This window comes from Eublepharis macularius, chromosome 16, assembly GCF_028583425.1.
Source record: "Eublepharis macularius isolate TG4126 chromosome 16, MPM_Emac_v1.0, whole genome shotgun sequence".
Lineage (NCBI taxonomy): Eukaryota > Metazoa > Chordata > Lepidosauria > Squamata > Eublepharidae > Eublepharis > Eublepharis macularius.
The window spans coordinates 46,136,786-46,160,696 of record NC_072805.1 but is presented as its reverse complement, the minus strand read 5'-3'; the positions used below and the strand labels follow the sequence as shown (position 1 = coordinate 46,160,696).

Genomic DNA, 23,911 nt, shown 5'->3' with positions numbered 1-23,911 from the left:
GCAGTTATGACTTGATGGTGAAGTTCTCTGTTTAATTGCAGAATATGGCGTATGCGAGAACCTGCGGAAGCTGGAGATCACAGGAGTGTCCTGCCGAGATGTGTACGCCAAACGTACGTGCCAAGCTTTTTATGCTCTGCTCTAGTTCCATTTTAGACAACAAATTTGCGCTGAATCTTTAACTTGAGTGACTCAAGAGTCTTGATTCGCAGCCCTGCTGTGTTTATCAGCCATGACTTTTTATCTGTGAATTCATAATGAGCATGGTTCACTTTAGCGCTTTAGGGCACTTCAGTGTCAAGATTAGGAGCAGCTCCGCTCTTCAGATATGCAGAAAAAACATAAATACTGCACAGAGACCTTGATAGAAAAACATCCATTATCGATAGGAGGCATAGCAGCAGACAGTTGCTCCTTGCTTTGGTGGTTCCAGTAGGATTTTAAAGATTTGACACTTCTGGTACATTTGCCGCTGAGATGAAACAGACAAGGGACGTCGACAAATTAGGTTTAGCAACCCGTACGTTTCAGCTTGTGTAGGACTCCCCAGGTGACATCTACATAGAGATGTAAGTGGAAGCTTTTAAAGGATTTCCCCTTATTTCAGAACATTGCCATTCCGCTGAACTGCCTACAACAGGCGTTCAGTCTGTGCCGCAGTGTTGCCAGGTTAAAATGACTGGTGTGTGATGGTAAGAAGAGCACCACAGTTCTCACACTCGCCCTGCTGTATCTGCTCAGGTATAAACCCACGAGTGAAGTCGGGGCGTTTTATGAAAATCCTTCCCGACTACGAGCACATGGAGTACAGAGATGTTTACACCTACCGTATGTACCTTCTGTGAATGCTTTCTGCCCTGCTCGTGTGCGAGAACCTGCATGGAGTGTGTCCTTACCAGTGAACTGGCAAGCAAAGTTTTCCTGCCCCACTTGGGCGCCGAATATCATTGTCTCAGAACACTGGGTTCATGTTAGAGGGAATTGGCTGCAGCCCAGTAAGGATGCTGTTTACCCCTTTCTCAGGTGCTTAAATCTGACACTGCTTTTGTGCCAGGAGCTGGGAGTGTGCATTTCTGGAAACCAATAAGATAGGGGTGGGTGTGGATCTCCAGAGCTATAAGTACGGAATTAGTCAAGGGCAGGGTAAATTTAGAGTTTCACGCTTACGCCGTAGGAAGGATCAGATCTAGAGAGGTTCCACAACCACAGGCAAATGAAAAAGGTACCTCTGGAAGGGTATGCAAGAAGCATCAACAAAATGAGGTGAGGGATTTGAGCCACTGGCTGACATGGGCTTCCTGACAGAGTGCTTGTGCCACCTCCGGAGGGAGGGTCAAAGGGTTGTGGAGTGGAGGAACGTCTGGGGAAGAGAATATAGTTCCCTTGGAACCTGTCCCAGACAGGTACTTGCCTTGGTGGTTGCAGACTCTTGAGTTTTACAAGGTGTGTGATGGGCAGATGTTCAACGGGCAAAGCTTGCCCCATCATGGAGAAGCTGAGATGGAGAAAGCCCAACCCAAACCAAAGAGAGCGTCACGGTAACGAGACCAGTAGAAAAGTAATAGCCGTGAAGACTAACTAAATATGAAACAAAGACACCAATAAAGCAATATAAATTAGTTGTTTAGTTCTTGCGTCTTACTTAAACATGTATTCAATCCATACACCTCATTTAAGCAGCACGACCCTGTATCACACAGCCTGGCCCTTTTGTGTTCGTAAATGTAAGCGGTACCTCTGATGAACTATAAAAGAATCTGAAAACCAAGTGCAAGTGTTCATGAATTCAAGTATTTCAGAATAAATGCCACATCCCATACAATATAGAAACAAGTTGTTTATATGTTGTGTGGGACTAAACACATGGACTAAACAATTGAATTATTTATATGGCTTTATTGATGTCTTTACCCTGACCTGTCTAGACCAGGAGAGCCTGATCTTGTCAGATCTCAGAAGCTAAGCAGGGTCAGCCTTGGTTAGTAATTGGATGGGAGACCTCCAACCAGGGGTCATTTCGTAGAAAAAGAGCTGCAGGAACTCATTAGCATACGCCACACCCCTTGACAGCGCTGGAAATGTGTCATTAGCACAACTGATTTGCATATGCCACACCCCCTGACATCACCTATCCTGGCTGTTTTGGACCTAATCCTGGCCATTCAGGACCGAAATTGGGCCCAAAATGGCAAAAAGGGGCTGAAAATGGCCGAAAAGGGCCCAAAATGGTCAGGATCAGGCTGCTGCTGAACAGGAGAGTGATCCACCACCCGTCAAGAGGCCCTATCTGGGCTGTCTTGGCCCCAATCCAGGATGAAACGGGCCCAAAATGGCCGAGAGTCAGGTGGGTGGGGCCACCTGTGACCTCTTTGGGGAACTGCCGGAACTGCGTTCCTGCGCGTTCCCCCTCGAAATGAGCCCTGCCTCCAACGAAGACCAGGGTTGCAGAGGCAGGCAAGGGCAAACCACCTCTGTTAGTCTCTTTCCATGAAAACCCCACCAGGGGTCGCCATAAGTCAACTCTGACTTGAGGGCCAGCTCTCATTTCATTGGTGTCTTTATTTCATATTTAGTTGGTAGAAAAGTCATAGCCGTGAAGAATGAGATGGAGAAAGCAACATGTGCAAAGCAGTTCAGAAAGCCACACGGGGGGACAGGTGTGCTTTTGTGTAAGGCATAGTGTAATGAAGAAGGGATTTCCACAGGCTCCCGTGGATTATGTTCTTTATCGTCTCTGCTGCCACTAACCCTAAAGTCGCATGTGAAATTTGGGTTGCCAAGCTGGCTGAGGTTCATACAAAGCGGTTTCTTCTGGTCAGTTTATGGTGGTTTCTCTAGTAGGGTAGTGCTGAGGAGAGTGCTTCATTGCTCTCTGTGCGTTTGGGATTCTCAATTCACAGCACGTACTAAACTGCTGTGTGGGTGCTGGGAGCAAGCTTGGATTAATACCTTAAAAGAGGAGCATGCCTTGTGGCTTGGCAATAGCCCGGGGACTGGAATGAGTGAAGCAGCTGGGCCTTTCCGGGAACCACTTCTGCGGTGTTCTTAGGTCACTGGTGCCTCTGGAAGGGATGAAGTGCACCATGGGTATTAGGATGTCACATGTCTTGTTGTTGACATTTTGTTTGCTGGTAGTCCGGGGCTTCAAACACAGAAGATCTTTATAATCACTGCTGCTGGGATAAGGGATTCTTCCCCATCTTTTAAGATTCCATAAAGAGCAGCTGCTAGAGTTCATTAACTGCCCAACTTGTAGGGAGGTGGGGGAAGGAGTCTTTGCTGGTTTCTCCTTCGGGGGCCTTTTCGTTGCTGTTTGGTTTGCAGTCAGTCGCCTCCTCTCTTGGCTGCTTCATTTTATTTGGATGAAGGATTGCCCGATCGAGTAAAAGACTCCTACTGTAAGGGAACCAACGATGATTCTCCTTTGTATCCTGGCTCAGTGTGCAGTGATACAGCTATGGTGGAACTGCATATTAGCTCAGTTCAGAGATGTTTCTCTGACTTCTTGTTGGGACCACATTCAGAGGTAGAGACGGCTCTCCCTTTGTGTCTTTTTCATGATGTGAATTGCCATCCCAAAGCTGCTTTTGCCCCCCCCCCCAAATATGTTCAGATGCTTATAATCTCTCTCCTGTGTAGGTAAATGCGGCTTGTGGAAAGCTATATTGTCCTTCTTCCCCCTCTAAATAATTGCCCTATTGGCTGCATTCAGTATGGAAAGGCAAACCACATAATCTGTAGTTCAGCTCTGTCTCTCATTTTATTGTTACCAGAAGTGAGCAGGGCTGTACTTCATGAAATGCTCACAGTGAGATAGTTTTAGGTGGGTAGCCATGTTGGCCTGCAGTAGAACAGCAAGAGGGCCAGTTTGGTGTAGTGGTTAAGAGCGCGGGACTCTAATCTGGAGAACCGGGTTTGATTCCCCACTCCTCCACTTGAAGCCAGCTGGGTGACCTTGGGTCAGTCACAGCTCTTCCAGGGCTCTCTCAGCCCCACCCACCTCACAGGGTGATTGTTGTGGGGATAATAATAACATATTTTTAAACTGCTCTGGGTGGGCATTAAGTTGTCCTGAAGGGCTGTATATAAATCAAACATATTATTATTATTATTATTATTATTATTATTATTATTATTATTATTATTATTATTTCAGTCCAGGGGCACCTTAGAGACCAACAGGATTTACAAATTATGAGCTTTTGAGAGTCAGAGCTCCCTTCTTCAGACACTGGGATGTGATTTTTGTAAGAAGGTGACTAAAGTTGTGTTCCAGCTATTCTTGGTGAAATCTACCACCATCTCCAGTTAGGCCAAACCGATCTTTCCAAGAGAGCTGTAAAATATTACTCTTTGGGGGGAGCTGGGTGTATTCTATGCAAGCAGTGCAAATTCTTGTATTAGTTGTGCAATTCAAAGTCTTGAGAATACAGAATGTCTTTATGGCTCTGAAGATAGGTTTGAGCAACAAATGTTTATTGTACTGTCAGTAACCAATACAATACAATTAAACAAATGTTTAACGAAGCTTCTGAAGCCAGAGGAAGAGGTGAATAAACTTTAAAGAGGTTTGTGTGCATGGAGTAATGTGCAGTAATGTGCAGTCTTCATCCCACATAATTAAAATATGATGCAAGTTGACAGTTCGCCTAATTTGTGTAGGCTTTCAAATTCCTTGGCATAGCACTGTCACTTTGAGCAGAGAATACACCCAGGCAGGGCTTTTTTCCTGGGAAAAGAGGTGGTGGAAATCAGTGGGTTGCCCTGGGAGAAAATGGTCACATGGCCGGTGGCCCCACCCCTTGATCTCAAGACAGAGGGGAGTTTAGATTGCTCTCTGTGCAGAGGGCAATCTAAACTCCCCTCTGTCTGGAGATCAAGGAACGGGGCCACTGGCCATGTCACCCTTCTCAATAGGTTCCGGAACTCTGTTCCACCGCGTTCCAGCTGAAAAAAAGCCCTGCACCCAGGTCTGCTTCACTGTAGCTTTAGGACATTTTCTCTGCTCCTCTCCTTCTTTACTGCCTTGCATTTCCCCTTCCTTTGGCTTCTCATCCCATTAAAGGTCTATTTATTTTTTGCCCCCAATTCTGCAGTGCTGCACAGATACCGACACATCTTGGGGCTGTGGCAGCCGGACATTGGACCCTACGGGGGACTGTTGAATGTGGTGGTGAGTACAGACGGCTCCTGAATGTGGGATTGTTTCTGTGCCGCACAGAGACAATCCCATCTCCGTTGCTCGTGCGTAAGTAACCATTTCTCCCTTGCACCAAGCGGGGTTTGGCCCAAAGCGTGGCACCAAAACTGGCTTAAAGCAGGGCCTTTCCCTTGTGGGCTTATGTTAGTAAGGAGGAGCAACTGGGCACATGAGAAAAGACCTTCGCAGTTCAGATGGGGAGAGGGCGGGAACCAATTTAGGCTTGCATATGCAGAAGTGGCAGAAATGGCCCGCTTGAGGCAAAGTGATGCCGCCACCTGAGGTGGTCGATTGGGAACCCTGCTAAAGGTGGCACAGGGAGAATAAGCCAAGAGATCTGGTCCACTACAGGGTCACAGAGATGTTCTCTTTCCCGGGCCCCATTAAAACTGCACAGAAACACACAAGAGTTTTTCCTTGTGCCGCTTCAGTTTGTTTATACTGGACCTGTACAGGAGAACTTCTCTCACTGATGCTGCCCTGTGTTAATAAACGGGGAAGGGATGATACCATTTGGGTGTTCTGTCTTGGGCTTCAGAATCTTTTCCTTCAGTCTGCCCTTTCAACAGGAGACGAGGATGACTGGTTCTTTCCGGCTCTTGGGAGAGCTGAGAGAGTTCTGTGTTGCTCACAGCTAGCTAGGGAACAGGCGCCCCTCCTCTTCCTCTTCCAGACAGAGGAGCTGCCAACTTGAGGTGCCTTCTACCTAATTAGTTGGAGGCGCTCACATCAGCACAGCTGCTCTGCAGAGCTTAAAAAGCCCGGGGGGGCCAACTGCTTTGCAAGAAGAGCAGAGAACTCAAAAGCCCTGTGGATGACCTTCCCTTCCCCTTGGGGAAGGATGTGCAATGAAAATCTGAGCAAGAACCATATTATCAGAGGGTAATTAGTGTGTGTGTGTGTGTGTGTGTGTGTGTGTGTGTGTGCGCAGCACAATAGGGTATGAAGTGCAGACAGTTGAAAGCAGGCATAATTCTGAATACAGCATTGCTGAAACAAAACATCATTCATTTGACGTGACTTATTCAGCGACACAGAAACTACCCAGTAGGAGCATACCTACATCAGCAGGCAGTACCCAGTAGTATAGTCTACAGCCCCTGCCCCTTTACTGAAGCATCTCTCTGAGCCATTTCTTATGGCATAGCCCTGTTATCTGAGTGAAAAGGCCCTCCTGAATAATTCAGCTTTGCAGAGTTTGTGGAAAGCCAAGAGAGAGGCTTCTGGCCTCTAGGCCGGCCATTCCACAAGGTGGGAGCTTCCACAGAGAACGCATATGTGCAGGCAGCAGCCAGTTTGGCCCATTTGTGGGGTGTTATCTTGCAGAAGGCCCTGTTCAGATGAGCAAAGCTACTGTGGTGGACCATAGGCTGAGAGGCAGTCCTGCAGAGAGGAAGGCCCAAGGCCAAAACCTTGAATTGAGTCTGGTGACTGATGGGTAGCTAGTGGAGTGACTTCCAAATGGAGTAATAGTCATGTTTCGCCTAGCTCCTGGTAACAATTGAGCTGTAGTCACATCTGGAGTCTCTGAGATGGCTTTTAGGGGAGACCTATGTAGAGCGTATTACACCAGATCGTCCGTGTCCACCTCTGGAAATAGCCAACACTAAGGCGGGGGGCAAGCACGCTTTGGAAAAGAGCTGTTGTTTTGGAAGCATGCTTAGCTTAAAGTGACGGGTCTTGATTCTGTCCTTTTCATGCTCTTGGCAGGTAGATGGCTTGTTCATCATTGGCTGGATGTATTTGCCTCCCCATGACCCTCACGTGGATGACCCAATGAGGTTCAAGCCCCTCTTCAGAATTCATTTAATGGAAAGGAAGAGCGCCACGGTCGAGTGCATGTATGGCCACAAGGGCCCCCACAATGGACATATTCAGGTGAGCTGCCCACTTTGTTTGCGTGCCTGCCCAGGTTTCCAGAGGTGCCAAAAGAAAGCCTGTCTTCTGACCTGCCCGGCAGTCAGTTGAACCCAGTTTGTTGGTTGGAGGTTCTTACAGTATCTGTCTGGGAAATTGTGTCAATCTGGCGTTCTTCTGAAGGCAATGCTAATTTGAAGGTCCTTTGCTGGAGCAGAAATCCAGTATTTTGGATGTTGCTTTCCTTATTAGGAGCTGAAACATTTTCAGATTTTTAGCTGCCAGTAGTACATTTGAAGAGGGGTTGGGCGGAACCCGTCATGCTGCTGCTGTAGCGTAGTGGTTACGTGGTTGGGCTGTGAATGAGCACTCTGCTGGTTGGAATCCCACTACTGCCATGAGCTCAGTAGGTGGCCTTGGGTAAGTCACTCCTCTCAGCCCCAGCTCCCCAGCTCTATTGCGGAGACAGTAATAACACTGACTTTGTTTACCACTCTGAGTGGACACTAATCTGTCTAGAAGAATGGATGATTATTATTATTATTCAAATTATCCGGAGCACAATCAACAATAAGCAGAGATCACATGTCATTATTCATTGGCCCTGCTAAGCTGATACAGGTTTCTGTCGGAGACCTCCTCATCGTCATCGTCGTCCTCCTCTATTATTATTATTATTATTATTATTATTATTATTCCTTTTTTCTATGTTCTTTGTTCTGTTTGTTTACAGATAGTGAAAAAAGATGAGTTTTCAACAAAGTGCAACCAGACGGACCATCACCGTATGGCAGGAGGAAGGCAAGAGGTAAACCTGGTCCTGGCAGGAATTGGTGCAGTAAGACCTGAGAGCTACACAATACAGCTTGTGGCGCTTATCGGTTCAGACTGTTTGGAAGCACTTAGCGTTGTACAGTGTTGAAGCAATAAACAGGCCCCCACCTAGGCTGACCATCAGACCGCCCTTGTAATAATCCCTATATATGGATCAAGTATTTATCTGTGTGGCTTGGGGAAAATACCTTGCAAGGCACTGTCGCTTTCTGGTTGCCTGGGATGCACAATGGGATGTCATGACAACTCTGATATCCCATATCGAATGCTCACTCAGGAACGACCGGCACTTACTTGCTAGAGTTCAGTTGTGCAAAGTTTTCAGTGCTTGGACTTTCCCTGACCTGCCTATGCAAGCCAAAGGTCATTTGCAGATTCTATATTCAGGCCTTGGCTGCTCTCCAACTGCTTCAGCACCCTACAGTGAAACTGTGTTCTGAATCCCAGGTCAGGAAGAAACACAGCTAAGCAGGGAGTGGCTTGCAATTCCTCTTCTGTGTGGATCGAGAAGCGGGGACAAGCTGTTCTTTCTTTGGCCAGAAATGAGAGAACCATGCATCTAGTCTCATGGCGAACTGGAGCCCCCAGTGCTGTCTAGCAAACCACTTTTGAGACCCCAGGGAGAACTGTATACATGCTATTCTTAAAGTATCTCATGCTGTATCTGAAACTGCATTTCTGGGATCCTTCCCCTCCCACCGACTCTCTCCTGGATCATGCCCGACTGCTGTCTTTCTCTGCCCAGTAAAACAGGATGTGTGCATAGTGCAGGTGAAAAGGGACGTGCCACCTGTGTCTGACTCAGGTTGCGAGGGAGGCAGAGAGGGGCCGAAGTCTCAGTGATGCAGTGAATGCTACCGTGCTGCTGCTGTGCTCAAGTGGGTAGATACCTGCTGAAGGAGATGCTTATTGTCAAGGGGCAGATGGGAGGAAGAGGAGTCCTCTTTCTAGCAGTCGAGCAGGGTGATTGTGCTCACTGGGGAAAAGTTCATGGGAATAAAATAACCGATCAGTATCGGTGGATTGTAGTGCCAAAGCAACAACTTAGAGCCAAGCTACAAGAGACGAATTACACGAGGAGGAGCACGTGAAGGGAGTCGCAGTGTTAGCTGGGAAGCTGAGTTTTAAAAGAGATCGGAAGGCTTTGTTAATTTCCCCTCTCTACAGAGCCAGGGAAATCTCTGCTCAGAGGGTTTGTTAATTTCCTCTTTGCCTCCAGAAGGCTCTGTCAGTTTCACCTCCCCTTTTACAGGCAAAGAGGAAATTAAGAAACCCTCTGAGCAGATCTCCCTGGCTCTGTAGAGGAGGAATTAACAAAGCCTTCTGATCTCTTTTAAAACTCAGCTTCCCGGCTAACATTGCGACTCCCTTCACGTGCTCCTCCTCGTGTAATTCGTCTCTTGTAGCTTGGCTCTCAGGCTCCTAAAACAGGTTATTTTCTATTACACTATCTTAAATTAACCTTGGTGAAATGAAACTTTGGAACCTCCTAGCCAGTGTGTGAGTGGGAATAGATATGGAGAGGGTAAAACAGGGACGGAGCATGTGTGCTTTGGAAACAGGCCGGTGTATAAGCCCGGTCTTTCCCCAGAGAATTCTGAAGTTTATGGTTCTCTGAGAAGGGTCGAAATGGGGGTGGGAGCCAGGGGATGACTAGAAGAGTAGGGCAGTGTGCCTCCAGGGCCCCTTCTGAGGGCTGGGAGCCAGGCAGCTGTGATTGATCAGCTTTGCTTCTTCCGATTTGGTGCCCACAGGAATTTCGGACGTGGCTGAGAGAGGAATGGGGGCGGACGCTGGAAGACATCTTCCATGAACACATGCAGGAGCTTATCTTGATGAAGTTCATCTACACCAGTCAATATGAGTAAGCGGGTGAGAGGGACTGTTTTGGGGGATCCCGTATCTGACGAGAATTAAGACTGAGTTTGGAATAAATCATGCAAGAAAACTGTGTGTATGTACAGTCTTGATTGTTGCATCATTCTGCAGTCAAAGTTGCAACGGTTTGGGATTTTTTGGCAAGAAATTGAATGGTTGGGGGCAGGATATAGTAGTCATGCTGTTCAGAAGTGGAGGTCAGGGAGCGGGGGATATTAAGAAGTAATAGTAAATCCATGGGAAGAGCCCCGTGACGCAGAGTGGTAAGCTGCAGTACTGCAGCCCAAGCTCTGCTCACGACTTGAGTTCGATCCTGGCAGAAGCCGGGTTCAGGTAGCCGGCTCAAGGTTGACTCAGAGCGGGACCACAAGGTGACGCCTGACACAGGTTGGACACTAGTCAGCTTCCTTCAAGTTTTGATGGGAAATGTAGGCATCCTGGTCTTGCAGCTTGGCTCTCTGACTGCTGTCCAACGGACTTTTCAACTGTCACGTGTCCAACATTCCGCCAAGCTGCCTACATTTCCCATCAAAACTTGAGGGAAGCTGGCAAGTTTCCAACCTGTGTCAGGCGTCACTTGTGGTCCCGCTCTCAGCCTTCCATCCTCCCGAGGTTGGTAAAATGAGTACCCAGTTTCCTGGGGGTAAAGTGTAGATGACTGGGGAAGGCAATGGCAAACCACTCCGTAACAAAAAGTGCCAAGAAAACGTCGTGATGCGACGTCCCCCAATGGGTCAGTAATGACTCGGTGCTTGCACCTTTACCTTTAGTAATCCATGGTGATGCATATTATCCTTGCCCCTTAACTTGTACCCACTATGGCTGTCAGGCTAACATTAAGCTGGAATTCTTGACCCCAAATTCTACTCATATATGGTGAAGCTGCCTTCCCCAAGCAGGAAGGATAGAAACTTATTTATTTACTCAATTTACAGTCTGCTCTCTTGCTGAGACTCAAAGCAGATTACACGGTCTAGGTTGATACGGTCAATATAATAAGATACCTAATAGGCACTGTACTAGCACTAGGATTACAGAAACCTGAATAAGCATAATAGTAAAAAGTCCAGTAGCACCTTTAAGACTAACCAACTTTATTGTAGCATAAGCTTTCGAGAACCACAGCTCTCTTTGTCAGATGCATCTGACGAAGAGAGCTGTGGTTCTCGAAAGCTTATGCTACAATAAAGTTGGTTAGTCTTAAAGGTGCTACTAGACACTTAACTGTTTTGCAACTACAGACTTGACACATGGAGTAAAACTTTTTTTATGCTGCTTACGTTTTTAAATATTTATATTGTATTTACTGGGATTTTAAATTGTGAAATGTAAAACTTTAAAGTGTACGAATGTAATCTGCCCTGAGCCTGCCGGTGTGGGGAGGGTGGAATAGAAACTGTAAGTAAGTAAATAAAATAACATGGCTAACTCCTCTGGATCTCTGAATAAGCATAGCATATTAGACATGATGTGGAGTGCAGATACAATACAGAAAAATGGTATTATGTCAGTAGAAAATAATGTTGTGACAGCAGGATAATACATATAGCAAACAGATGATGTCCTATACACAATGCCGTAGCCCACAAGTCCCTTTTGGAAACATCTCCTTGAACTGTCTTGTTACAGTATAAACCTATTACCTTTATAGAAAAGCCCTCCTGAACAACCCCGTTTTACGTAGTTTGCAGAATGACACAAAAGTGGGTTTGTGAGTGTATTGTTTTACATAATGAAACGTAACTGATTCTGAGATGGCCAGTACACATGGACCTGTGCTTTTGTTTTATATTTCAGCAACTGTTTGACATACAGGCGCATCTTCCTCCCTCCGTGTAGCCCCGACGACCTAATCAAGCCAGGCCTTTTCAAGGGAACGTACGGGAGCCACGGCCTTGAAATTGTCATGCTGAGTTTCCATGGGAAAAAGGCCAAAGGGACTAAAATAACAGTGAGTGTCTTTGTTTCCCTGTTTTCTGGGGCCACAGGCAAATTGCTTGCTGGGACATGAGAATGGGACGAACTAGACAGATCGTATGCCCAGAAGAGGGACTGACAGAAAACAAGGAGTACTGTTTCTTAGGTCAGCAGGGCAAAGGGAACAGAGCGAGTATCAGGGAAGCAAAAGAACAATACAGGTAGTGGAAGGTCTAGAAAGGCCATTATTGTTCCAAGTGGGCTTTCTCTGAGGAAGTTGCTGAAGGAGCAATATGGCGGAAGGGACAAAAGCAGAATAGAAGCGAGAGGCTGGAACTGTCTGCCTATCAGAGTGCAGCAGAGCTGGTCCAGTGACGGAGAGGGCAGCTGTTGGTACTCCCGTTCACAGCGCAGTCACTCTTGCCTGTCTCCAGGGAGACCCCAACATCCCAGCTGGCCAGCAGACCGTGGAGATAGACCTGGCTCATCCCATCCGCCTGCCGGACATAGAAAACCAGAGTAACTTCAGCGAGCTCTCCCGCATCGTCCTGGAAGTGCAGGAGCAGGTGAGGCGAGAGCAGCAGGGGCTGGAAGAAGGCGCCCAGGAAGGCAAGGAGCTGGAAGAAGAGGGCCAGCCTCAGCCTGGGCCCTGCCAAAGGGAAGAGGACAGGGCAGGGGCCTCTGCCGCTGGAGAAGGGGAAGCTGCCCAGCCCCCTCCGCAGCCCTTTGTCCTCCCGGCAGGTGTTGCATCCAGGAATGAAGACTACCCCCGGACCTGCAGAGCGTGGTGCGTACCACTAGCTGTTGTGTATTGCAGATTTGCTCTGTGTTCTCTGTAGAATCATAGGGTTGGAAGGCATCTCTAGGGTCATCTAGTCCACCCCTGCACAGTGTAGGAAATGCACAAATACCACTCCCTCACACACACACCCAGTGACCCTTACTCGTTGCCCAGAAGATGGCAAAAAAACTCCAGGATCACCAGCCAAACTGGCCTGGGGAAAATTGCCACCTGACCCCAGGGTGGTGATCGGCCTTACCCTGGGCGTGTAAGAAGGGGCCACAAGAACTAAGCCCTGATGTAGCCCTTCCTGCCCTCCCTCTCATGACCTGCCCAGGTTCACAGAATCAGCATTGCTGCCAGCCATCTAGCCTCTGCTTAAAAACCTCCCAAGGAGGAGGTAGATGTCCCTTGGGCTGTCCAGGCTATTCATCTCCCCTCACTCACTGTTTATTTAGAAGCCATGATCAGGGCTTGCGTTGTGTCCAAGGAGAAGAGACTGGGCTGTTGGGTAGGGGTGGGGTAAAGAAATGATCGTCCCCGGGTCCTCCTTGCGGCAAACCTGTGAGATGCACGTGGAGCAAGTGAAAATTGGGGGGACAGAAGAAAGAACGGCCAGAAACCATTTAAAAATACTGTGCTTTCCCTTATGAGTGATATGAAGCGAACGTAAAATGGGACAATTTTTTTTTACTGCTCTTCTGAAAAAATGCAGTTGCTGTGTGGGTCTGTCTCTTCTAATTATCTGCGGGGGCGGGGTGTGTGTGCTTATTCTCCATTAATAACGTGACATGTTCACCCACTGGAATACGCGTGAATGAAAGATACTTTAAAACTGATGCAAAATAGCAAAGAGTCCAGTAGCATCTTTAAGACTAACCAACTTTATTGCAGCATAAGCTTTCGAAAACCACAGCTCTCTTTGTCAGATGCATCTGACGAAGAGAGCTGTGGTTCTCGAAAGCTTATGCTACAGTAAAGTTGGTTAGTCTTAAAGGTGCTACTGGACTCTTTGCTATTTTGCAACTGCAGACTAACATGGCTAACTCCTCTGGATCTTAGAACTGATGGGAAGCCAAAAGTGGTGGAAACTGCTTGCAGTGGGGCTGGAACGGCAAAGCTGACGAGGCATGGTGGAGCGAGCTTCATGTTGGCGCTCCTGGGATTGAATTTCGGTCTTTCTGAGCATTGCTAGTGAAGGGGCAGGTATTGCATCACTGTCTTTGTCAGGCTACAGTTCCACAAGGGGGATCTCTCTCACTGTCTTCTTTGTGTGGTTGTCTACTCAGCTTCTATGGCACAGGACTCATCGCAGGCCACGGCTTCACCAGTCCCGAGCGGACCCCCGGTGTCTTCGTCTTGTTTGATGATGACCGCTTCGGCTTCATCTGGCTAGAGCTGCAGTCTTTCAGCCTCTACAGCCGCATCAAAGTCTCCTTCCAGAATGCGGAGGCGCCGTCCCGGGAGGCTTTTGACGAGATGCTGAAAAACATTCAGTTACTGACGTCGTGATAGGGGGCTGCCCACGTGCCAGAGGAGGAGGCCGCGTCCCCATCTGCCCTCCCCACGGCAGACAGCATGCACTTGTCCATAAGGCCTTTTTACCAAAATGTGTACACACTCCTTGGAGCATTAATTATATTTTCCCAGCCTGTTATGTATAGTTTGTAATATAGCTCTGTATATTTGAAAGGCAGCCCACCACAGGGCTGCTGAGCATGTCTGTGAAGTGTCTATTTTGTTTTTTAAAGGAGGATAGTGTTTGAGCAGGGAGATCAAGTCCAGCGCTTGGCAGGCCGTGTAAATAATTGAATGGCCATCGGAGGGTGTATATTAAAACTAACAGCTGGTGTTCTCCCTGTGCGAACAAGCTGCTTTGGGGACGATTTCGTAGCCATGGGCTTTTCTGAACATGTGTCTGTCGCTTTAGAATCTGATTGCTTTTCAAAAGGCCGAGCTGCCACTATCGATAAAGAGATTTTAAACTAACTCTGCCTTCCCCCTCTCATGCTAGGACTCATTTCCCTCCCAAGATAAATGGGTATCAAACCTTGTAGGGCTATAGCATTTCCCAGGGCCAGACAGAGAGATTCATTGCATCAAGAGCTTGGAGGAGGTGAGAGAAAGCAGTGGCAGAAATCTCTTTGCCCTTTCTTAGTAAAGAGTCCGGTAGCACCTTTAAGACTAACCAACTTTATTGCAGCATAAGCTTTCGAGAACCACAGCTCTCTTTGTCAGATGCATCCAAAGAAAAGAATTTGGAAATTTGGAGCGAATGTTGCAACAGAAGCAAATAAGATATCAGTGAAAAATTCCCTTTGCTTTAGAAATATTTTGACAAAGGGCAGAAAAATAACAACAATTGAACAAGCCAAAGCACTCTGACGAGAGCTGAGAGCAAAGCTCTGTAATCAAAGCTCAGATTTGGAAGATGCTGGGCTTTCATCTAGAGAAGAGGAAGGAGTGAAAGGAAAAGAGAGGACTTCTGGTGGGCGGAGATGAGGACAGACAGCTGAATTTACAGCTTGGAAGACGCTGAGCAGTTTAAAAGGTTTTAAGATAATTACTTTTTTTTCCTAATGTACTGTCTGCTTAGAATAGTTTCATGGAAGTATAATTAAGGACATTTCCTAGCTTCCCAGCTTCTGTCTCTATTTTGCTCTGATAAGGAGCCAGCTGTTCTGATAACACTTGGAAAACATTGGAAAACATCAGCCTAAATGGATAAATACCCTGTTTATATTGGATAAGTATTCTACCTAAGTGAAACGCTGGGAAAATAAGAGAAGCAAGAGAAAAGTGTTAAATAAGCTTATGTCTGAATTCTAGCTTTGTATTTTTACAAGCAGTAAGCAGGGATAATGAGACCTTGTAAACGTGCGAGAGAAGTAGAGGAAACTCTGGCCCCTGTTGCTAAATAATCAAAGATAGGTGATTATTTTTCATCACCCAATATACTGGTGTCACAAATGCCAGTATCTAATAGGTGCTACCGAACTCTTTACTATTTTGCAACTACAGACTAACACGGCTAACTCCTCTGGATCTTTGCCCGTTGCAGAGAGATTTCTGGGACAGTGGGCCGAAAGAGTTGCTGCATGTTTCCCCCCCCCCTGGTTCTGAGCCTGCAACAGGGAATCAGAACCCAGCAGCATCAGGCCCCTGATGGCTTGGAATGGCATCCTCTTTCTCTTGGGGAACGTCACTTCTCTCCCCTCCAAAGCTTTATCAGCCACATGTGCCTCTTGAAGGGTGGGAGATTCCAGGGTCTCTTCCCCCCCCCCCCTCCAGCTGCTGGGTAAGGGAAAGCTACTCAATCACAGGCTGTAACACTCTCAACTGTGCCAGCCTCCAGGTGCTGCAGAACTTAAAAAGGTAGTAGTGTTGTTTGACAGCGTTCAGCAGATCCAGTCAGAGTCTAGTCCCAAACCACACGTTCCTGGTAGCTGTAGCCTCCTTCCTCTTGTATGGACACTGTGATACACTATCAGTGCCTGGCCTGTGCAAGCCTTAGTGCCAGCAGCTGGGACCTCTTGCTGCCCTTAGGTTCCCTTTTAATTGCGTCACCCCTTTTTTAAGCTCTTGGATCTTGCAAACTTGTTTGATTTGCACAGTCTTCTTGGAATGGTTTTCTCCCCTGCTGCCGGCACCTTCCTGTGACTACTATTTTTTTTAAAGGATTACCAGCTTATCTTGGAGACTCTGATAAGTCTCCCACCTGCTGCAAAATGCTCAAGCCCCACAGTCCCCAGAAGGAGAAACTGGAAAGGGAGGGGGGAGGCCCAAGTTCTCACTGGCGCATATGCCTGAATCAAGCAAGCCGCTCCTTGCCAGAGCAATGAGCTGTTCTTTTCCTTTCTACGCGTTCATTTCATTCAGCTTCCTTCTGGCTGTCTTTGGTCAGGAATCCTTGGCTGCTCCCTCCCCCCGCGCCCCCCTTAGCCTTTTCGAGCAAACATGAATGCAGTTTCCTTTCCTCGGTGTGTGATTTGTTCTTTTCCCGGGCTTAGAGAAGAAGAAGCTGTTCTTTCCTCTGTTGTGACAGTGTCATTGTTATGAAATGCACCTGTAGCTATCACTGCACCAGGGAAGAAGAACAGTTGTGTTTGTATGAAGGAGCAGCACAGTCCGTCGGTTCCAGCGTAGCCCTGGGTTGAGCTGGCTCAGGGCACCACCATCTGTTCTTTGCAGGACTGGGGTGCAAAATGCACAGACCGAAAAGTAATACACGCCAGCTTGCAACTCATAAATTTAATCAAATAGGAAGCGGGTGAGGGAAACCAAGGTCAGGGTTAGGGTGGGTGGGAAGAGCTGAGTTGCTGACTGGGATACAGAGAGACAGGATGGCTGAATAGGAATGCTGGGAAGCTGATATGTGGATGTTCACAGGAGGCGGAGAGAATGGGAGGATGAAACTGGCTGAGAGAAGGCATCCTGAAGTGAGGGTTAGTCTTAGGAGCGAAGTCTCCAGGGCGATGCAGAAGAAAACTTCCGACTAAATGTCTTGTGGTTCTTATGTTCTGAGTAACCTAAATGGAGCTGCTGCAGGCTAATGGATTGGCGGTTGCTGCGCTTCTCGATTGCACGAAAGAGGTTTTAGCTGCTGACTGTGTGGCTGGTCCAGTAGGCGTTACCTACTCGTCATAGAGCCAGAGTGACTGTGTGGAAGTGGCATCACTTAAAATCAGGTTGATGTGCCTTTGGGACCCTGGTGCTTAGGCGAGCTCAAGCCTCACCTGGGCTCACGAGAGTTGCTTGTGCAAAACTACAAGCCTTTGGAGCATTTGCCTGAAGGTCAAAGGCTTGGCCAGTCACTTCCGGAAGTGCGGGAACGATTCTGTTTTAGAGCCAGCTGGATTTCTTTGCTTTTTACTGTTTATAGCAGAGAACTTGATTTCTGCGATGCAACTTGGAAGGGGTGGGTGGGTTCGTAGCAGAACTGAACAAACGAGCAAGTATTGAATTCGACATGACCTGTTCCAGGCATGGGGCATGGAAATCTGTGTGCCAGCTTGGCCTTCAGCTGGCATCTCATCTGTTCACAGGGTAAACTCCGCTCTGCCGCTGAGCGAAGATCATGAACTTGCTTAACGTTTTATTTGCTGCTGTTGATCCAACAGAACACAGCTGCTGAGATGCTCCTGGCAACTGCAGATGTGTTCACAGAGGGAATGCCTGCATGGGCGCATCGGTCTGCTTCAGACAGTTCGCAAACAGCATTTATAAAATCGGTATGAACTGACACGCCAAGGTAGCCAGCAGCTGAAATCTGCATTTGGTAGCATGAAGTGGGAGGGGACGTCTGCTAGCCTGCCTGTTCTTTCCTCTCTTCCTGTAGCTTTCTCTGACTTTGCTTTGTACAGTTGCTCCTGTAAGCTGGAGTGGCAAGTTCTGTGCTGCAGGTTACCTGGCAGAAATGGCACAAACAAAATGCAGTACTGGTCAGAAAATGGCCACACAACCATAGGAAGCGTCAGCTTTCTTTTTACCTGTCCCTCCCACCTTGGAGCCATGAAACTTGCTGTAACAAAGTCTGTCTCTACACGAGACATCTTAACACGGGGATGCTCAAGTGCAGAGAGAGACAATGTTAGCCGGGAAGCGTAGTTTAAAAAGTCAGAGCCAGCAGAGATCACTCCTCAGAGGGTTTGTTAATTTCATCTTCACCTCCCCAAGGGTCTGTCAATTTCACTTCCTCTTGGGGGAGGCAAGGATGAAATTAACAAACCCTCTGAGGAGTGATCTCTGCAGGTTCTCTTTTTAAACTACCCTCTGCAGAGAGGTGAAACTGACGGAGCCTTTGGCTAACATTGAGTCTCCCTACACTTGAGCATCCCTGTGTAAGATGTCTCCTGTCGACTCTGTGTGTGTGTGTTGTGGATGCAGGTGAACCCTGTGGTGTGGTGTTTGTAGGATGGTAGGGTTTGGTCTCAGGGGTGTAAGGGAGAGTCCAGATGGGAAATCTCTGTTTGGGTGCTCTTGGCAAGCTCTCATTCTCCTGCCCGGCTGGGGTCAGGCCGACCCTTGCTGCAATCCCCAACTGTACTGGGCAAGGGTGGAATTGATTTTTGCCTGCCGGCTCACACAGGGATTTCACTGGAAAGCATTGCCCTGGCCTTGCCAGTTTTATTTATTTATTGCTCTTTTTAAATATTTGCAAGCAGACTATATATCTATGACAGGTTGGGGGGTGGAGGCAGTGGCTTTTATGTTGGGATCCCAGCAAGGTGAGAGGCAATTCACGCAGTATTTGTGGGGCAGGGGTGGGGTGGGGGGAGACTCGTGTGGCTTTGACTGTAGCTGTGCCCCGCCCGTGGAACTTTGCCCTCTTCCTTTTAGGGAAAAGCACTCCTTCTGACTTAAAGGGGAGAAAATGAAGGGGCATTGTTGGGGAACCCCATATTTTTAATTTTAAATTTTTTTTGCCATGTATAGTCCGCCTTTCTCACTGAGACTCAAGGCGGATTACACAGTGTGAAATTAGTACAGTTAATTTCAAGGACATTTCCATAAACATAAACACAATTTTACAAAGATATAGCATGACCCCTCCCTCCAATTATCCCAGCCATTGAGAATCCTGGCTGTTCCTCTCTAGAAAGCGTTCCCCTCCATCATATTGAGTTGTTTCTTTAGTCATGCTGGTGTTGGCAATATTAGCAACTGGCTCTAAGAGATGAATGGAATCCGTTTGCATGACCCTCACTAGAGAAATATGATCAGGGAGGGAGAAAGGTGGGTCCTTTTGTGCTGTGCTGCATTACGCTGTGTGAAGTGCCAGGTCTCTACCTGGATTTGGGGGAAGGCACATAAATAGGAGAGGCAAGCACAACAGTGGTTGTGTGCATGCAAATGTAATGTCAGGTGCTTAAGCTTTCTTCCAAGGAAGTAAGCTGGTTCGGCTCTTGCATTGAGCATTTTTCATGTGGTCAACCTTCAGTTTCCTCTGCTAGGAGATGTGCAACCTTTCCCTGTGCGAGGGGGTGGGAGTGGCATCCTTCTTCAGAAATGCATCTTCATTAGCCCTTCAAACTCCCATGTTGCTGGACTTGGGTGTGGGAATTCCTTTTTTCCTTTCCTCGTAGTGTGTGAGCTGCAGTTTGCAACAGTTCCCGGGTTCCATCTGTCCTACTACCAACGTCTTTGGAATGGTACCTCTTCAAGCGTGCTGCTCTCTGAACTATATGGGGGCAAAGCAAGCCCCCCACCCAGGCATTCCTCCTACCGTGTCTGTGGGCTGCAATGTCATGGTCAACGCTCCACACAACGACCTGGATGTGGTTCAGGGAGCTGAGACGCTGCTGCTTTCTAGGTGTCAGATGAGTGAGCTTTCAGCTACACCTTTCCTACTTGCTGATGGTTGCCCAAGAACCCTTTTCTGATGATAAAAATAAAAAAGATTTTGAGAACCTGAGACCAAGTTGGTTTTTTTTTGCTCATTCTAGACCGTCAGAGTTGTGTTGATTTCTCCACCACCAGCAGTATCAGGGTCAACCTTGCCTCCCCCCCCCCTTTTTTTTTTTTGGAGAATAGGAAACGAGTTTGTCCTTGCTGTGGAGTTGGCGTCAGAGTTCCTGTCAAGCCAAGGGAAAGGACTTGTTCGCAAATTCTGAATCTAGCATCCTAGATCCGCTTCACTTCTGTTTTAGGTTTTCCTTCTGGCTTGGGGCAGATTCAAAGCTAGGCAGGGCCAGCTCCCCTTGAAATTAACAGCAGTTTTAGTTATGACCCAGGGTTAGAGTGTTTCTAAAGGAGACTCAGATGCAGCCTAATTCTAGGTTAGATGCTAGTTTGCCGCAGCTGTTTTCCTTTGGCAAAAATTTTCTTACTCTCTGCAGGCATAATGGCTTGCAGCAGGGGGCGCTCTCCTATAGAGAACTGCAGCATGCTTATTGCAAGTAGGAAACCCTCCATTAGCACAAAGGTATTAGTAAAGGGAGAGGGATTTCCTCCACCACCACCCAGTGCTTGCGATCCGATTCTTTCCTCAGTAGATTCCAAAGTACCTTCAGTTCTGAACCCCCAACAATACTGGGTGACAAGAATTTCCTATGTTGAGTTTCATGTAAGAAAAGCTGTTGGCAGCCCTGATGGGATGATTACATTTTTTTTGTTCCTTTGTTCTTTCGGGCCGGTGTACGTGGTTCTGACAGCTGTTTAATCCTGACAACTGCCCTGTGTGAGGCTAAGTCACCGAATAGATTCAAGGGCTGCGTGGTGATTTGTGGCCAGCTTGCAGTCTTGATTCTAGAGTGTCTCTTGGAAATTTACAGGGCTATTGGGAAAATCCTAAAATCCCAGCATTCAGAGAGTGGTTGATTAAAATTGTGAACATTCCTGCAATGTGCGTATTACTGAACAAATGCAGAACCACCAGATCAGGTCCAATGAGTGCAGAAAGGGACATTTATTGCATACTGGACTGATCAGAGTAATTAAAAAAGGATAAGTTGAGAACTTTATAACCTCTCCAAATAGGGGGAGTGGAGAATTTAGAAATGTCAAAAATTAAAAAAAGGAGGTGGGAGAAACTTCAGCCCAGAAGAACCAGCCAACCAAAGAAGTTGAAAAGGACATTGTGTTTAGATAATCAAGGTCAATATCCCCAAAGCTAAAATTGTATTAAATTGTAGAATTTTTAATCAATCATAAATAACAATGTGCATTAAAATGAATCAACTTTGGTTTCATACTTTCACTAGTACAAAAAGTTTTTTGAATAATTGCAGTTGTATACATGGGGATGTCATATTTACAGGCCTATGACCAGATACAATTATTTAAACAATGCATGTAAACCAAAACCAAATGTGTTTTACCCATGAGGTCTTCCTCCGTGATTTGAATTTGTACAATACACACTATATAATGAGTTTGATAAAACTGCCATATCTGACCCGTACTGAAAACACCAGATATAGGAACTTATTCCTCTAACGGGTCAGTCCCACTTCATTGTTCTAATGACCAAGGACAATTTGAGGTCAGAAAGATGTTAGTTGAGCAAGATTTGGGTCCAGTACCACCTTAAAGACCAGTTACATTTCCAGGGTATGAGCTGGGTATGAACTCGCTGCCTCGTGGGGAAAAACACATTTGGTTTGGGTTTACATTGGTTGATGCCTGTAAATATGTGACCTCCCCATGTATACAACTGCACTTATTAAAAAAAAAGTCTTGTACTAGGGGAAGGTACTTATGTATGAAACCAAAGCTGGTACATTTTAAACTACGTTTGGTGTTATTTATAAATGATGAAAAATTCTGCGATTTAATGCCATTCTACCTTTTGAGGTAATGAGCTTTAAAAATAGATGGGTAGCCCTGTTATTCTGTCTGCAGCAGTAGAAAAGAGCAAGAGTCCAGTAGCACCTAGAAGACTAACAAAATTTGCGGTAGGGCGTGAGCTTTCGTGAGTCACGGCTCACTTCCTCAGATACATTGAGAATGTGAGTCCACCTGCCCTTATACCTTGAAGAGCGGAGTCATTTCACTCCACTGAAATCACTCCCCTCTCTAAGAGAGAAGGCCTGATGGACTCCCCTTCCGGCTGCATCTGAAGAAGTGAGCGGGGACTCGAGCGAGCTTTCGAAATAGCAGCCTGGCTGGCCTGTGCTTTTCAACGGCGAGTGGCTGTTTTGGCGAACAGACGGGGCCGTCGGGCAGCGCGGGGGACGGGGGCGGATTTGGGAACGCGCCTGAAACGCCGGGGGAGGCGCGCAGCTGCGGGTCCCCTTCGGCACAGCCTGCCGGCGCGCCTTTGCGCTCTCCTCTCCGGGCGCACGCCTGGGTGGCCTCGAAAGGGCTGCAGCTTTCGGGCCCCGCGGCCACTGAAGGGCCCCCCTTCCCCCGGCCGGCTCCAGGCCTTCTGCGGAACTCCCGCGGCGGCGGGCCTCCCTCCCGGGCGCCCCCGCCCTCCGCTCTCACGTGGCAGCCGGGCCGCTGCCTCCCTCCCCCCGCCCGGCTCGGAGCCTGCGCGCTGCAGCCTCCCGCTCCAAGGACCTGCCCTCGGCCGCTGGCGGCAGCTGGCCCGGGGCGCGCAGCCTGCACGGCGAGCCGGGAGCGGAGAGCGCCAAGGTAAGGCTGCCGCGTGGGGCGGCGAGAGCGCCTCTGGGCGTGTGCAGAGGGCCCCTCTTGCCCGTCGCGGCCGGCCTTCCAGGGGACCGACCCGTGAGCCCAGCCCGGCGCCTCGGCTCGGAAGGGGGCGTGCAGCGCGCTGCGCTCCCTCCTCGCTCCTGGATGGGGCGCGCATGGAAAGGGGGCGCTCCGCACGCGCTCGGCCGGGCTCTTGCTGCACATTCCGCTCCGAGCAGATGCGGCGGCGTTCCCGGGGGGGGGGGGGGTCTCAAGGCCACTTCGGATGCCCTGCCTGCGCCTGGAAGACATCTGGTGTGAACGTGTGAATTGCACGATTGCAGAAAGGGTCCGGTTGAGGAGGCGGCTTTTTCAAATAAGTTCAGTTTTTCAGTGGAAAAAAAGGGGGGGTGGATTGCCATGCGTAATATAACGGTGGAGGAATCCGGGTTTCCAGCGGCGAGGCTAGGAAATTGTGCAGGAAGCCGTTTAACGTAGAAGGTCGCAAATGAATTCCGTGCGGGGGTGGGCGTGCCTTGCGTTGTTCCCCTTGTGCCCAGCACATCTCTGGAGCGGTGGGGGCGCTTTAAAGATGGTTAGCGCAGAACGCAGCAAAAGCCGCTGAATGGCTGAAATCTTGAGGGGCTCTGCATCAAACCAGCTTGTGCGTTCATGCTTGTGTGTGTGTGTGTGTGTGTGTGTGTGTGTGTGTGTGTGTTGGGATGTCCTCTTGGCAAGCTGGGTGCCTGTGGGCTCCTTTTTCCTCTGGGATTTTATAGCACTGGAGACGGGAATTTCAGAGAGTGTAAACTTTCCAAAATAAACCATGGCTCTAAAGAGACATCTTCACCTGGCAAGGGATAAGAGGATTCAAAAAAGTCTGTGGGAGTGACACGGTTAAAGTTTGGTGGGCGTCACAGCGGTGTGTAGGAGCCATTGATCTGCAAGCAGATGGGAAGCAGTGCACCTGTACAACCTGATACTTCCGGAAGAGGAAACCCTGCGCCGGAGTTAGCTCTGAAGGAAATTCCCCAAACCTGGCACAGTTTCACAGGAAGCCCTTCTGCCTTGGAGAATGGCTTTTTCCAGGTGTGCAGGTTTGACGTCGGAGGCATCACAGCGCAGCCATGTATGCTTGTGTGCATATGCATCTGCCTTGGAGCAGTTGGGCCAGGCATGCAAAATGTTTGTGAAAGATCATGCGCTATGCTGACAGCTGTTCATGTTCAGCTGTGTAGGAAAAGCAGCAGGTATAGTGTGGCACCCTAAAGAGGAGTAGGTTTTTATTCTAACATGAGCTTCTGAGGCCTAGAAGTTAGGGCCCCTCTTCCTTTTCAGTATGGGGCAATTAAAAATGTCCAATATCTGCT

At 48.1% G+C, this 23,911-nt stretch overlaps 3 protein-coding genes across 8 annotated transcripts in view; 2 read left to right on the top strand and 1 right to left on the bottom strand.

The window, feature by feature from the left end:
• The window catches only part of FBXO31 (F-box protein 31), a 30,516-nt gene extending 10,635 nt beyond the window's left edge, over positions 1 to 19,881 (top strand). For 4 of the 6 annotated variants that reach the window (XM_055000194.1, XM_055000197.1, XM_055000198.1 and 1 more), the window contains exons 2-10: positions 42 to 113; positions 742 to 828; positions 5,097 to 5,173; positions 6,911 to 7,078; positions 7,791 to 7,865; positions 9,646 to 9,755; positions 11,567 to 11,720; positions 12,121 to 12,473; positions 13,757 to 19,881. In XM_055000194.1, the coding sequence (XP_054856169.1) occupies positions 42 to 113; positions 742 to 828; positions 5,097 to 5,173; positions 6,911 to 7,078; positions 7,791 to 7,865; positions 9,646 to 9,755; positions 11,567 to 11,720; positions 12,121 to 12,473; positions 13,757 to 13,979 (1,319 nt within the window). In that variant the 3' untranslated portion in view covers positions 13,980 to 19,881. The remainder of the gene's footprint in view (positions 1 to 41; positions 114 to 741; positions 829 to 5,096; positions 5,174 to 6,910; positions 7,079 to 7,790; positions 7,866 to 9,645; positions 9,756 to 11,566; positions 11,721 to 12,120; positions 12,474 to 13,756) is intronic. The other 2 variants (XM_055000195.1, XM_055000199.1) reach the window with 1 other exon arrangement.
• Positions 19,882 to 21,983: 2,102 nt separating this feature from the next.
• Positions 21,984 to 22,766, bottom strand: POLGARF (POLG alternative reading frame). Its single transcript, XM_055000274.1, has one exon. It carries the CDS (start codon positions 22,764 to 22,766, stop codon positions 21,984 to 21,986), a length of 783 nt encoding a protein of 260 aa, XP_054856249.1.
• The window catches only part of KIAA0513 (KIAA0513 ortholog), a 58,209-nt gene continuing 56,751 nt past the window's right edge, over positions 22,454 to 23,911 (top strand). Inside the window, exon 1 of the mRNA XM_055000638.1 lies at positions 22,454 to 22,544. The gene's annotated coding sequence lies outside the window, so the exon portion shown is untranslated. The remainder of the gene's footprint in view (positions 22,545 to 23,911) is intronic.

Bases quoted from the DNA above. Each gene is read 5' to 3' on its own strand.
- POLGARF (XM_055000274.1), bottom strand. From the start codon at position 22,766: ATGTGCAGCAAGAGCCCGGCCGAGCGCGTGCGGAGCGCCCCCTTTCCA.